The sequence below is a fragment of the Sceloporus occidentalis genome, unplaced genomic scaffold (assembly GCF_023333645.1).
Source record: "Sceloporus occidentalis isolate IW3139 unplaced genomic scaffold, rSceOcc1.0.p SCAF_34, whole genome shotgun sequence".
NCBI lineage: Eukaryota > Metazoa > Chordata > Lepidosauria > Squamata > Phrynosomatidae > Sceloporus > Sceloporus occidentalis.
Window position 1 is genome coordinate 5961022 of NW_028317014.1, and position 15149 is coordinate 5976170.

General features: G+C 35.7%; 1 protein-coding gene across 2 annotated transcripts in view; it reads right to left on the reverse strand.

The window, feature by feature from the left end:
- Positions 1 to 217: 217 nt before the first annotated feature.
- The window catches only part of LOC149298191 (fibroblast growth factor 13), a 54514-nt gene continuing 39582 nt past the window's right edge, over positions 218 to 15149 (reverse strand). For both annotated transcript variants that reach the window (XM_089487692.1, XM_089487691.1), the window contains exons 4-5: positions 1371 to 1566; positions 218 to 354 (exon numbers count right to left, since the gene is read on the reverse strand). In XM_089487692.1, the coding sequence (XP_089343818.1) occupies positions 218 to 354; positions 1371 to 1566 (333 nt within the window). The remainder of the gene's footprint in view (positions 355 to 1370; positions 1567 to 15149) is intronic.

Sequence of the window (15149 nt, forward strand, 5' to 3'; positions counted from 1 at the left end):
ATCCTGGTGCCTTCTGAGATGCAAAAAGCACATTCTAAATTAATGGGATCCACTGAAAAAAACAGAGATCTAATGACTGAGTGAGCTACCCAAGTTCAGCGCTTGTCCTGAATAAATTGAATATTTGGATGTAAAACTGCTAGAAGAAGTCAACAGCATCCAGAGGTAAAGTTCCATTACTGTATATGTCATTGCCGTAGGTATGACCTGCACCTGGCTACGTAGACTCGTTCTGGCTCATAGATTTGCCCCCATTTAGTATTCCTGAAGCACTTCTGCTTTTTGTAGGAGTGCCGCTTCCAGATCTGGAAAACTCTGTGAGATCATGAAGGGAAGGTTCCTTGTACATAGCAACTGCAATAGAATGATGTATTTTTTAATAAAATGATCACAGTATTATGTATTATTCGATTTACAATAAAAGAAATGTGATGTCACAGTATATTGGACCAAAAAAATGATTACATCTGAACAAGAGTAAAATAATTTGTCCTTCTGCGTTCATTGGCAGCCATATAAAAGGGTGTGTGGGCACAGCTGGAAAACCCAAGCCAGAACATACTCATATTTGTATAGATTAGCAATTGCCTGGTTTGGTAAATGAAGTAGACACCATATTATCAATATAGATTTAAAATTTGTACATAGCAAAGGTTTTTTTCGTTTTTTGTAGCAAAAGCAAACTTTCCAACCAAATAATAAAAAGAAGCATATTTGTTTTAAATAAAAATATCCCTGTTAAGATGTTGATATTTCGGACCAGGGTCTGCTCTGATAAACATGGCTCTGTCTAACAAGGTAGAAACCTTAAAGCTCCAGAGTCAAAGTCTACCTTAGTTAAGCCCTTATTTATTCCACAAATCTGTTGGCTGCTTGGTAACACAGAATTGAATGACAGCAAATGAGGGAAGTGGGAACCTGGGTTTGATAACCCACCACCTTAAGTCTCTCCATACAGAGGGGCCGACTGAGAGCAGCAGCACAGAGATCTGAGCTGACAGATACTTATTTCCTGTTCATGTTCTAGACAACTAGAAACAAGAGTTGCAGAGAGTGAAGAGAATCTAGGTTCTATCCTATGGAAATAGTAATCGGAGTCATCCGATATTAGCGATTATGGATTTCTCAATTAAGCCCTTACTGAGTAAAAACCGATTACCTTTATATCACAAAGCAGGGCTCCAGAATATCTAGAGTATGTACTGCCATCAAGCACCAGAGTTCAACACCCCTGGTCTAAGCGCTTTCATTGTTTTAGCAATAATGTACAGGAGGAATTATTCACATATAATCAATAATGAACCATACGGCTAAAAGCTCAGCATTATGTTAGACTTTAGCTATAATTTCTTGAGAATTGTTCACTTTACCTTTTAATGGTTTTGGCAGAAAGTGAGCTGCGGGTTTGTTCTTCTTCACGTGGTTTCCTTTCATAACCTCTCCTTCTTTGTTGAGACCCAGAAACCAGCTCCTTCCAGATTGCTGTCTGTATATCATTGAAGAATATGTCACATAGTAGTTTTCAAACACAGATTCTTTGAATTTGCATTCAGGTGTGAAATGTTCCTGAAAACAGAATGAAATGTTTGAATGATCCAGCTTTACAGCGTGATGCTCAATAGTGCCTATACCTATAACCACACATATCAGCTATAGTACAAAGCGGTTATTATTGTTATAAATAATACAAATAAATAATGCAAAGATGTTATTATTGCCATTATAAATAATGCAAATAAATAATACATTATATTATTATTTTTATTATTATAAATATCACTATGCTATCAGTATGCTATATTTGTGTGTATTAAATGTATGTCTTTCTAAAAAGTGGCCAGTTGAGTTAATGGTTAATACTGAGCACACTCAGATGAGGTTGCAAGCCCTAATAAAAATTGATATGATGTCAGCAGGTGCATGAGACTTTACATTTTGGAAGCAGTGGTGAACGACATGAATGTTGGCTTGGAATTTGAACATCCCTGACCGCAACATACAAAATTATGTTACAAGATAATGAAAATCGCGTGGGGGAGTCAAGAACCTTCTTTTACCCCCACCCCTCCATCACCTTGGCAGTGGCAGGTTAGAAAATAATATAAATGACATATGGGAGGCATGAAGTCCAATGGCACCTCTCCTCTTGACACTTATCAAGACCCTTCATGCAACCATAGAATTAGTTGGCTATTCTGAGATTCTTGGTTAAAAGAGGGTGCAGAGGACCACATTTTTTTGTTCAATTAACCATTTTTAAATAAATATTAATATTATGATAGATCTGCGTATATATATATATATATATATATATATATATATATATATAACACACTTTCAAAAAGATGGTCAGCACTCTAGGTCTTTAAATTGACAATTTCATTTTATTCAAAGTCAAGTCGACGTTTCAGTCATTACTGACTTTCATCAGGACATATCGTAATGACTGAAACGTCGACTTGACTTTGAATAAAATGAAATTGTCAATTTAAAGACCTAGAGTGCTGACCATCTTTTTGAAAGTGTTTTATATGGAAACTGCTGGTTACTAGCACCGGGCTTGGAATATTTGGAATGGTGTGCAATGGACTCTGTGAGTAAATATATATATATATATATATATATATATATTCATGGTGGACAGATATAGATGGCAAAACAGGCTTAAATTGTCTTGAGTGGGGAAAATATAGCCTAGTTCCAAGGAAATTGGGTGTTGCATTTATTTTGATGGCATATGGTTCCTGGTTTCGAGGCGATAATTTCCATGTTTTCAAGTAGGATTCCTTCTTTAGATCAATATACTGAATTTATCAAAACAGATGAGTTATCTTAATTTTAACCCTTTCTCATCAATTTTTTATGATAAGTAAATCCCCTCCTTTTTCTTTGCAATGCCTCACGTGATAAGTGAGAATGGTATAAACATACCCTTGTATCAAAAGTCCATTGTACCCTTTACACAAAAAGGATTTAGTTTTGGACACCTGTTAGCCACACATGAAAATTAAGTACAAGCGCAACAGTGGTAATCTAGTGATAATCGGAATAATTATTATATAGTACAAATCTCTCTTTCTGGGAGAACCTTTGTGTGACAAATTATATGACATATTATATATATATATATATGTATGTGTGAGTGTGTGAATTGCTAAACTATTCTAAAAGATAATTTAATAAAAATATGCTTACTAAAGCCACTGTAATATTAATATAGTTAAGGCAAGTAATGCATGAATCCCAGGACAGTTGGGCATTTCTTAGAATTGGAAAAGACAGCCTGTTTGGAATCAAATTCTGCAAAAATACAGACTTATTGTTATTGAATTATTGAAATTAAATTGTGAGGGAAATAAAATAAATAATTATAATAGAAATGCCATGCTCTTTTACTCTCCATATGGTAGGCCGATATTAATAAGGCACAGGAGTGCTGATATACTGCCAATCCTAATTAGCAGTGATGCTGCGATGAGACACAGGAAGCTCAATGTGTGCCCTGTGCGTTTCGCTCTCCATTAATTGACACTGAGTGAAGGTAGCAGATTTCCTCCTAGGATTTCTTTTGCGAAAAATAGTAAAGCAAGTAAATCCTTCTTTTCTTTACAAACTGGCAAGTTTTACAGTCAGTTGAAAGGCTGCTGGGCAAAATTAAGATATCCATCCCCAGAGGAGCCGAGCAGTCAAAACTGTGTAGGTTGAAAAAGAGAAGAAAACATTTTAAACCCTTTATGAATATTTATCCCGTTGTTGCAACCTCTTTCAGCACGAAGCTTATAGGCTCACGCTGTTGAGATCTCAACCATAAGCTGCGCTCAAATAAAGACACGCAAAACCATTAACCCTTTTAAGTCTCGAGGATTGCATTTCCCCACCCCTCGTGAAAACCAAGCTGGTTTCACGAAGCGGATAGCAGGGCATCCTTCATTTCATGCAGTAAAATCACGAATCTATTACAATTCTCTGCAGTTAACTTTTTCAGTTCCTTGTATAAACTACAGGAGCGTAATTAACCGGAGAGAAACACACAGCAAAGACGCGCTGGGAATGCTTTTACAAACACAAAGTATTGCTATAGTCTTGTTAGAAAGCTTCAATCAAAACGACTAATATGTACATGACGGCTAAAAAAAATTTTCTTTACAAATTTTAACTTGACAAGTAAGAAACGTAGTAAGAAAGGTAAAATTTATATAGTATGGTGATAATCAGAGCATAGAATTATTCTGTTTTTAAGTTTGTAACATTATGCATATCTTTTATTTTTATAATGTCACTTATTATTCTCCTAATATTGTTTTAAACTGCATTCCACACTAATGAAACCCACCTTGTTCCAAATTATTTAACAACCAGTTTGTGATTAAAACTTCTGGCTAAAATATTCAAATACAGCTTAATAACATCTTGCGGAAACCACCAAATGCTTAGCTCTGCCAATTTTAAACAATACTTTTTACCGCCTCCCCCAACCCTAAAATAATGTTAACTCCAATATACTGGAGACTTGGAGAATGTTCCAGCATCACAATTCACCCATGCTCAAGCAACCAAGAGGATAGACTGTCAAATTTGGATCCACTTAGCTGAACAGTTGAAACCTTTGAGATCGGAGCGGGTTGACATTTCTGTCATCAAAACGTAGAGTTTACATGGAATGGCTGAAACTGGGTAAATGTATGTTATTGATTAACGCTTGAGTTGCTTATTTGTCTGACACCACATAAAGCATCATAATCAAGGTATCATTTTTTGTTTTAAATGATATTTTGTGCCATCGTACTAATTTGTTCCCGTCTGGCGAACTGAGCAAATACACAGGGCTGCACTCAGGGTTCGTGGTACCGGGGGCAAGAATGATTTAAGGGGCTCCCTTGTGCTTATGGGCTCTGCATCAATGATAAAACAAAGTGCTGGGATATTATATCACATCTTTAAGCTCACAGAGACCATGAGTGTGAGAGAAGAATAATGTGTTTTATTAACACAATTTATAAACCCATATTTGACCCAGTATTCAGATACCCAGTGGATATTTTCAGCTCCGAGAGAACTTGGACATTGGGGCGGAAGAGGGATTTGGTCATATTTGCTGCAAAGTTATTTTAGAATTTGGGCACATAACTCTATTCCACACTATAGGTCAGCTGTAACACAATTTGCATTTAATTTCACTTTTATAATACCACTCAGGACATGGTATTTATATTCACATTATGATGTTACATTTTGCCATTGCCTTGCTAGTTTTTGTTAAGGCAGTGCAACCAAAACAGTCCAATTTTTCTGTAAAGCCAATGTACCCAAGTCCAATATATGTTGTAGTTAACATGATTTGTTAGCTTGGACTACTCTATCCAGACATGGACTGGCCATCTGGCACAACGACAAATGCCCATTGGTCCTTGGGCCATTAGTAGGTTGGGTGCTGCAGTGTTTGGTTACTACCCGCAGAGTATGTGTACACACTACAAGAGTATGAAAATGTAATGTCTGGCTGCATACATACAGCCGGCCTTAAAGTGCTTGGGCAGCCTCGTCATCGTTAAAAGCACACAATGAGTAGTTTCATCGCGATAAATTAAATTAAGCTTAGGCTTCAGCCCATATACACTACCCATTTTTCCTCCTGTAAAAACTTGATCTTGTCTAATGCTCAGACTAGCCCTAAGCCTATCACATGCATGTTTAAAGGGATATTTGTACAATATATAAGTATGATGTGTCTACAAACTTCTATATCAATATAGGCACGTGATATTATATAGTGCCTCTAGTAAAGTGGCGGTCCACAAAATAGTGCTATTTGCTTTGTGAACTGTCATGTCCAGCAAAAAGTCCTGACATCCTACAGCATCTAGCATCTTAGTCCAAGTGATGTGCAACAGATGATACTTTTGAAGCTAAGGGGGTAATACCGTACTCAAATCTCATCCTCTCTAGAACATGGATTTTGAAAGCAAAACAAAGAAAGAAAGAAAAAGAAAGAAATAGGAAGGAAGTATAGAAACAGACCATGGTCTGTTCTTTCCGTAGCTTGATATAATTATTTGTTTGGATGACTTCCAAACATGTATAAACCTTATTTCCATTAATATACAGATTTGAAAAGAGAACAATGCACAAGACTGCATGCAGACAATGCTGGCGTGTCTGCACAAAAATTGCATTTAACAAACACATTTTAACCAAAAATCTAACTACAGGACATATTTGGCTCCAACGTTCCCTTCCTTCCCTTGATAAATATCCTCATTAGTTCTAATTTGCTCTAGCCCGTTTGCATTAATACATCTAATTTAACTAAACCTTTTAAGATAATACATTGTACTTCAAGAATCATGGAATGCGTTCTACATTCAATGAAACTATAATAGAATACTCTAAACAAAAAGATAGACTTGATTAAAGGGCATACAGAACATACAGAATACAATTCATTATTTCTAAGCGATTAATGTGATTATGGGTCACAAATAAGCATGCCAGGCTACCATTTAGATAATATAAGCAGTAAAGCCTGCATTTAGCTAATAAAGAGGGTCAAACCCATGTATGCATCTTTTTTATCTATAGAAATATTCTACAGGTCAGAGCTTATAGGCTGGCCCAGGCAAATCAGGGTGGAATAGGGCAAAACTGACTCGTACAGCAGACCAGGGGGGGCAATTGTCTACCCGGTAGCCTAACCAGAGAAGCATTTGTATTACATGAATTGTCAAATGTTCCTAGTCTAGCAATTAGTGGTTCATATATTTGACAATTATTGCATGTTCCAGTGTGCTGCATGTATAGAAAGTGATAAACTGCACAATTGCTCTCTTATAAACCAAAACTGAGATTTGGATAACCAGAAAATAATTGACTTTTTCAGAAAGCTGAAAAGCAAAAAATTTAAGTACCAAAACCCAGTGATGGCAGCAGCTACACAAAATAATGACTGTTCTATACGTCATAAAGGCACCTGTTTTCAGGTACTGCCCCAGAGAGCTGCCCCGCTCCCCAACTTTTGAGAAAGACCTCAATCACAATTCCCGTGGTTACTTTACAATGAATCGAAGCAAACGGCCACAATATGAAGCGATATCCTGGCATTGAGCTTCAATATATTGTGAGGTGGCTGGACGTGTGAAGTAAGATGATGGTCATGCCCCAGCCCCTCTTCTGATGATGCCCACACCGCTAAACCTCTAAACACCCTACACATAGTCGTAAAAAGGGAACATTGACAGAAAAATGGAATTTAACTTCCATTACTTTGTGTTACTAAAATGTTCTTCAGAACACCTGTGAATTATTTAACTTGATTTTGCAGAACAGAGTAGACAGATGACTGATGGAGCTGACAGCTCTATTACTGTAAATATCCCAAGGCTTAAAAAGAATTCCAGAACTACATTTTGATTTCACTTCTAAGCTAAGATCCCCTCAAATTATTGGAACAGATGCACGAAAGAGATTGAGATGCGTAGAATGTTGTACAGAATCATATTCCCCAAATTAATGAGTATCACAAATATACATACTCAACATACTCAAACATTAACTGGACAGACAGAGGAAAGGAGTAGGACAGACATGATCATTAATGCATATCTCTTAATGACAATTTCCACCTGACCACATGAGATGAGCCACAGTAATTGTTCCACTCCCGTTAACCACTTTTTATCAATCCTTACACCCTAGCTGATTGACGCAGTGATATACAAACTATTCTTGTGTGTATCAATGTTCATTCCTTTTAACATAAAGACCTTAATGGGTATTCCTGGGCATTTAAAGAAAATTCATACATTGCAATTCTAAGAGGTAGTAGTAACGCTGTAACCCGAAAGCCAAAATGATCGGTGTAAAAGGTGCCGTAATTTATATAGATTCCAGGAAAGTGAAACACAAATTCCTACATGATCATAACTATAAATTTTCTAAAATCCATTGTAATAAACAAGCAAAAATAGATAATGCATAATGAATTGGATAGGATGTCTTATGCTGTGCAGGAATTTATAGGTTATTATTACCACTTATAGGTGCGAGTACATCTGTTACTAGAGGGAGGTAATATTATTATATCCTTGTATGTATTTTTTTATTTTGCAGTATTAATTAAATGCTTTCATGTTTTATATAATAATTATTTTGTGAGATTCGTGGTAGTTTTTTCTGTTACAGTTAGATTTTCAATTACAATTGAATTTGTTCAATATATACTTTATTGTCATTAATTTTTACACATCTAGCAACGTTTCTGCCTTTTTTATGATGATGCTATCTCTTATTACCCAAAGAAATTAAAATAAACGTGATGAAACCTGTTCCGATATATCTGTACATGCTATAGTGGCAAAGAGTCAAATATGAAAGGCTTATAGTTATTTAGACAAAACCATTTTATATATTTACCTAATGACATCAAATAATCTATTTTGCAGTTAATCTAGCAAAACACGTAAAACTTATTACATTTGATCTATATATCTATCTATATATAGATAGATATATATCAGTTATTACATTTAGTAACTATTACATCTAAGATTGGCTTAAAGAACACCCTTCTGTTATTTTTCTGTTTACAAAAATTATTAATTATTTTCATTTTGGAAATATGTGCTACATTGTGACATTAGTCAGTGAGTTAGTTCACAGATTGCATAGAGGAATACACGATACAAAAAGAAAGCATGTGGTTGTAATGAAATGTTATCTTATTTGACCATCTCAGCATCTAAATGAGAACGGATGAGAAGAGAGCTCTGCAGGGTACGAATCTGAATTTTCAGGCTTCGGTGGGTGGAGGACAGAGCAGAAGAAAATGATGCAATTACACAAATTGGATAACGTTCTCAGTCCTTAGCACTCGCATATTGGGCTTCGTGCAACAATGGAAAGATTATCTGATTTCCTGAAAGCAATTGGTGGTGTTGTGTTTCTTTGAAATATTAATGCATTTTTGTTCTTTTTTTTTAAAGAGTTAATTTATGACTGTTGTTTAGCACAACATGAAGTGCACAAACTGCAGAGGCTTCTTCAATCATTTAATTCCCTTAAGTGTCTCAGGTTGCAATCTGTACTACCATAACGTGGCACCCAATTTTACTAGATCAATGGGTATTTTTATGTATCTTTTAATTGATGACATTAGTAACTAGGATTATATGAATATTGGCATACCCAGTGGCAAAACTATAACCAAAGCATTGTATTGTGGGACGGTCACGTATGAGCGCTATTACAAATAACTTTGATTTGTATTTATACTACTCTAGTTATTGCTCTGAAGTATGTAGAAGAACTAATGGCTAGAAACTATATAGGGAATGGAACAAACACACAGTGACACATATGAGGAATGGAGCTCTATTGTTTAAATAAGCAAAATGGGGCAAATAATCGAAGGGACATAAAGTGGCATTTATATAATGTTGTCCCTCTGGAAATACAGAACACACAGACACAGAACACAGAGCATATTAGAGCCACTTGGCCAGTTTTGTACTTGTGCTAATATCTCAACACTTAATTTGTCTTTGATCATGTGTAATAGTCTAACGCCTACGCTACATAAGATAAACATCCCACGTGGTATTAACCTCAACCATTTCTACAGGAAGGCGTTTCCACTAACCCACCGTCTCAGTGAAGAACTTTCTTATATTGCATCCAAGCCTCAAACCCTAATTTCACACCATCATCTCTTCTCCTAGCATTTCTTCTGCTTTGTGTTATACTCATTTTCTCTGTTTAATTCCATTATGGATTTGAATGTCACTGCCATATTCCTTCGCTCTTATCTTCCCTCTGAGCTACACATGTTGAGATCCTTGAGCGGATCAGAATTTAAAATCAATATTACATAACTGCACATATAATTGGTTGGAAGATATGACCTAGCTCAACCCTGGAAACCCTGTTTTAACAGAGTTAGGACTAAAAATAAATCTTTTGAATAGGCTGAATTTTTTAGGTAAACTTACATATTAAATGCATTTAATTATTTGAATAAATGAATCGCAGGTCAAAGATACATTATAGAAAAAGAATGTATCACATATGAGAGATAGTTATGCTTGTTACATAACAGTCAAATTAAAACATTTCCCTAACCACTAGACGACTATATTTTAGATATTTTTTTCTATAATTAAGGTTAAATTACCAATTCGCTTATGCCCCCCCCCCCCAGTAAAAGGTTTACATATGCCTTATTATGGGCAGATCTGGTCAGGGGTAGCAGGCTAATGAAATGAAATATAATTGCATTGCATTAACACACAAAGGTTAATACAATTCTACAAAGGTTAATTATGAATTTTCAGGTAGGATTGAAAACTGAGATAATACAATGTTTAATGAGCCATTATCTGTAGATATTATATACTGTATGCGAAGGTGACAATAAATGGTTGACGCTCAATTTTAAGGGATTTTAGCTACTATTTTAGCATATCAATACCTGAACAGTTGTTTAGATAGATAGATAGACAGACAGACAGATAAAAGTTTTTCAAAAAATGAAGCTGAGTCAACTCCCTACTTTCAATTAAATGCCAAATGGTGAAAAACTATATTTTGCCTCACGTATGTTTTAATGTGCTAAATAAAAATAATAAAAATAATTCTTGGTCTTATGGAGTTATACCTTTACACTTTAAAACAATAGTCAGGACCAATCGTGTGTAGGTTGAAAGAGGATTAGCTCCTCCCACTTTAGGGCTTCGGGGATAGAGGGTCACCTATGTATGTCTTTATGCCGGTCACTCTCTCTCTAGCATGTGTGTCTTTCTCTATTTCCTGCTGTTCATCTCCCTGCAGAGTATCTCCCTGTATTGAATGTGAATATTGTGTGTGTCTGTGTGTGTGTGAGTGTTAATTCTGAGATTCCAGGATGTAAATAATATTTTTAAGGGGTTTATTTTGTCAGTTGATCTGCTAATTTCTCCAGAAATAATTTTATGATCTAGGCCATTTTTGAGTTTGTATATGGGAAGCAGGCCCAGACTGGCCATCGGGCACACCGGACATTTGCCCAGTGGGCCGGGCCGCGGCAGGGCCGGATTGACTTAGGGGCTGATGGAGCTGCCCCTACCTATGGCCGCATTAACGCAGGGCCCTTTAAGCCCGCCGCAACTGTGACAGCGTCCGCCACTCTAAGGAGCCGGGAAGCCCCCACCAGGGCCGGCCTTACGGGTGTGCGGCCGCACAGGGTTTAAATTAAAACATCGGGGGGGGGTTTTGTTGGTTTTTTTTTTTACTTTATTTAACATCCTCCATGTTAAATAAAGTTTTTTAAACTTTATTTAACATGGAGGAAGTTAAATAAAGTTAAAAAAAAAACAACAAAACCCCAATGTTTTAATTTTAAGCCCTGTGCGGCCGCAGACGCCTTAGGCCGGCCCTGGTGGGGGCTTAAGGGGCCCTGCATTAATGCGGCCGTAGAGGCTGCATAGGCCCTGTCAGTCCGGTCCTGACTGGGCCTATTTTAAGGTAGGGGCCTGGAGCTGCAGCTCCATCAGCCCCTAAGTCAATCCGGCCCTGCCACGGGCCCAGTCGCAGTTGCTGCTTGAATAAATGTGTGGATGAATTGTGTGAATGCGTATGACAATTAATGAATTCATGTGTGGATGAATTGCTTGAATGATTTGTGAGACTGCATTAATGAATGTGTTAATGATTTGTGTGAATGAGTGAGTAAATACAAAGATGGTACATGAAGGGTGGGCTTTAACAATAAATAAATAAATAAAAATGGGCTGCTCAGGCTTAAATGCCCGGGCCTATTTATTGTCCCAGTCCGGGCCTGATGGGAAGCATCTTAATATACACATTTCTGGGTGATGAGGAAAGACTGAGCGGGTGGTAACTGCCACGCATGTACACGGTTAATCCTGGCTTCTGCTATATCACTCTGAAATCTGTTCTGCTGCTGTTTCTCTGTTTACTCCTGGGGGGGTAGAAAAACAATCACTAAACTAGCACCATTTGTCTTTATCTTCGTGACACCATACGGCAGTAAATTAGTATTTCTGGAAAAAGGCAAAAAAATATGTATGTGGTTAATAGCATTTTAAATATTCGTAAAACTATTTTCGATCTTAAAAAGAGTCCAATAATTGTTAACTGCCATTAAGCACCATCCTATTAAAATGTCTTCTGTGCATCGTAATGGATAACACTATCTACAGAGAAAGCTTACTGATATAATATTTTGTAGATTTCAATAATGTACCCATTGGAATTCTACATGCTAAATTGAAAAAATGGCGGACACCTTTGCTGCTGTTGAGTATTTTTATAAAAATAGTAAATCTTGAAAACAGAATGAAAAAATCTTTGCAAAGCTAATTTTAAAAATTATATCCCCAAAAGAACTCATGGCAGCCTAAACACATTCTTGCTAAATACATTTCAGATGTGTATAATTATAATAATATTCAAATGGTTTACCTATTTTTGCACATTTATCTACTTGCAAGTTTCTTATTAGCACCACCCAGTATATTATGCATCAGGTCCCTAATTTGGTACCCTGCCCAGAACCTAAAGGCATTCAGTTCTGATAATGATTCTTCCTCTACCCAACATTTCTAAAGGCACCAATAAAAGCCCCTAATCTTACTTAAACTTATGTTGGATAAAAAAAAGTGCATAAATTAAAAAAACTAAATAATCCTGCTTTCTGAGGGTGATATTATAAACATATAACATATATGTGTCATAACATAACCACTATGATCAAAAATACTGCCAAACAGCTGCTATTTTGTATGATTTTTCATTGAATCCAACATTAGGGACCACACAACATTATTATTATTATTATTATTATTATTATTATTATTATTATTATCTTTTCTTTTTATAGTGCCAACAATTTACGCAGCACCACACAATATGCACAATATACCTGTGTATGTCATCCAATGATCTATACTCTCAACTGAACAGGTATATCAACAATGTTTACTGCCTAAACTGAGATCAACTAAAAAATCTGTTCTACAATAACGTAAATAACTTTTTAAAACAATATATAATGAGACATTTTTATGGAGGGAACGTCACTTACATAAAATAAATGTTGAATGATCGAGAATTGTGTCAAAGAAATAGGATGCGAACATATAAGGTTCCCCATAAGCACCAAAAGAAAACACTCTAGCAATTATACTGTTTTAAATCCAAGATGAGTGAATATCAAAAACTAGTATTTATTACAAAAGACAGTAAAACTGGAGAAAAAACAAAAAGTATACCAGAGAAAGGAGACAAGGACAGAAAGAGACTTCTGCACATGCCTCTCAGTCCGTCTAATGTTTCTGCATCATTAATGCCCTTCTCGAGGGCTTCAAAATCATGATTCTTGCATCGATATGTCATGTAAGAATGTAAATCATTAAATGAGCGAAAGATACAAAACTATGATAGAATGCCTTAAATATTTTACAGGACACAGTAAAACATGCATATTTAAAAAATACTTTTTTTTTTTAACATGACCTATTTTAAGAAATTTTTCATCCATTATTAATCATAAGACACGTAAACAGCTATTTTTGAACCATGTACATTAATATAAACATTATATTATATATAATAATAATCTGGAGCCTTAGAATAATATAAGGCATAGGGAGATTAAAATTCTTTTATAGACTTAATTTTTCAATCATTTGAATTACGGCTAATGCAATGATTGCTTTTGTGTGAGTTCTATTGAACAAATCGTTATGTATAGTTTGAGAAAAGCTGAATAATTATCCTTGCTTTTTAATGCATTCCTTCATTCCCTTAACACTCAATAAAGTGCAATGATTAACCCGATCATTTGTTTAACTGAGTGAATAAACATAACACATAAGTACATAATCTAGGAAAGATGTTGTAAATAATATATACTATTGTTTAAGTACATAATTTTATGACTACAAATGTGTATTGAATTATTAATATATTAATATAGGTTCATGTCCAAACTTACGAAACTTAAAGCACAATATCCTTCCTAGCTCTTTACTTTGTAGTGGCAACAAATAAAAGTGCTGGTATATTTCTGGACTTTCCACGAAAATGGAAAGTTTTCACCCCCACCCCTAAACATTTGCCCCCTTTACCCTAGCTTTGTAGCATATACCTGCCCTTACACTTTTAACCCTCCCCAACATTTTTTTTCTACTTCTCTTGTACATGTTTACTATTCATTTGGGATGATGATGGTAACCATGGGGGTTCTAAGCAAAGCAAGTTGTTCTCTGTTGTTTTTCTCTGTTTACTCAAGTATTTTTACTGTTTTTTCAAAGCATGGACCCAAACAACTGAAAGTTCTATGGATATCATATCACCACTGTCTCCAGGATCCAGCAGTGCAAGGGATCTAAATCTGTGTGGGCAGAAACACACATCTCCAGTGTCTCATTATAAATAGTGACAAAACACTGTCCAACAGATCTCCCTAAGTAGCTCTGGACCCCCCATTTCTAAATAGCATCCATGCAATACAATAGTTTCATTAAAAAAAATCTCAGGTTTGGTGGAAATAATCAAAGGTTACAAATTGAGGAGGAATCAAATGAGACATCATTTTCACATTCCATATCTAAAGAATTCCCCCAATGAGAAACATTCATTCAAAATAAAAATACAAACATTGGGGCTAGGTTGATCTTCATGTTTTTTTTGCAATTAAGTTGTTAATCAAATTTAGTGGGGCTTAATTAGTTATGGTAGTTTTCATAAGGGTTGTCTGAAGAATCTTCAGGACTGGAAATGAATTGTACTTCTAGTTTTTGCCGATATGCCATGAATGTTCACTTTACAGGTATAAAAATGTAGTTTTGTAGTGGATAGAGAGTGAGTGTGGCATATATGTATGTATGTGCAAGTGTATGGTGTTAGAATGACTGTGTGTTGGTGTATGGTATTAGAGAACGTGTGTAAGTGTACGATGTTAGATTGAGTGTGTGTAAGTGTTTGGTGTTAAATAGTGTGTGTGTATGTCCATTACTGGATGATACTGGTGTATGAATGTATAGTGTTAGCATATACATAGTATAGTGCAAGTGTATGCTGTTAGCAGACAGGCATGTCTTATTGAATGGCACTAGAAGGTGTGCACCATTATATGGCATTAAAATAAGTGTGTT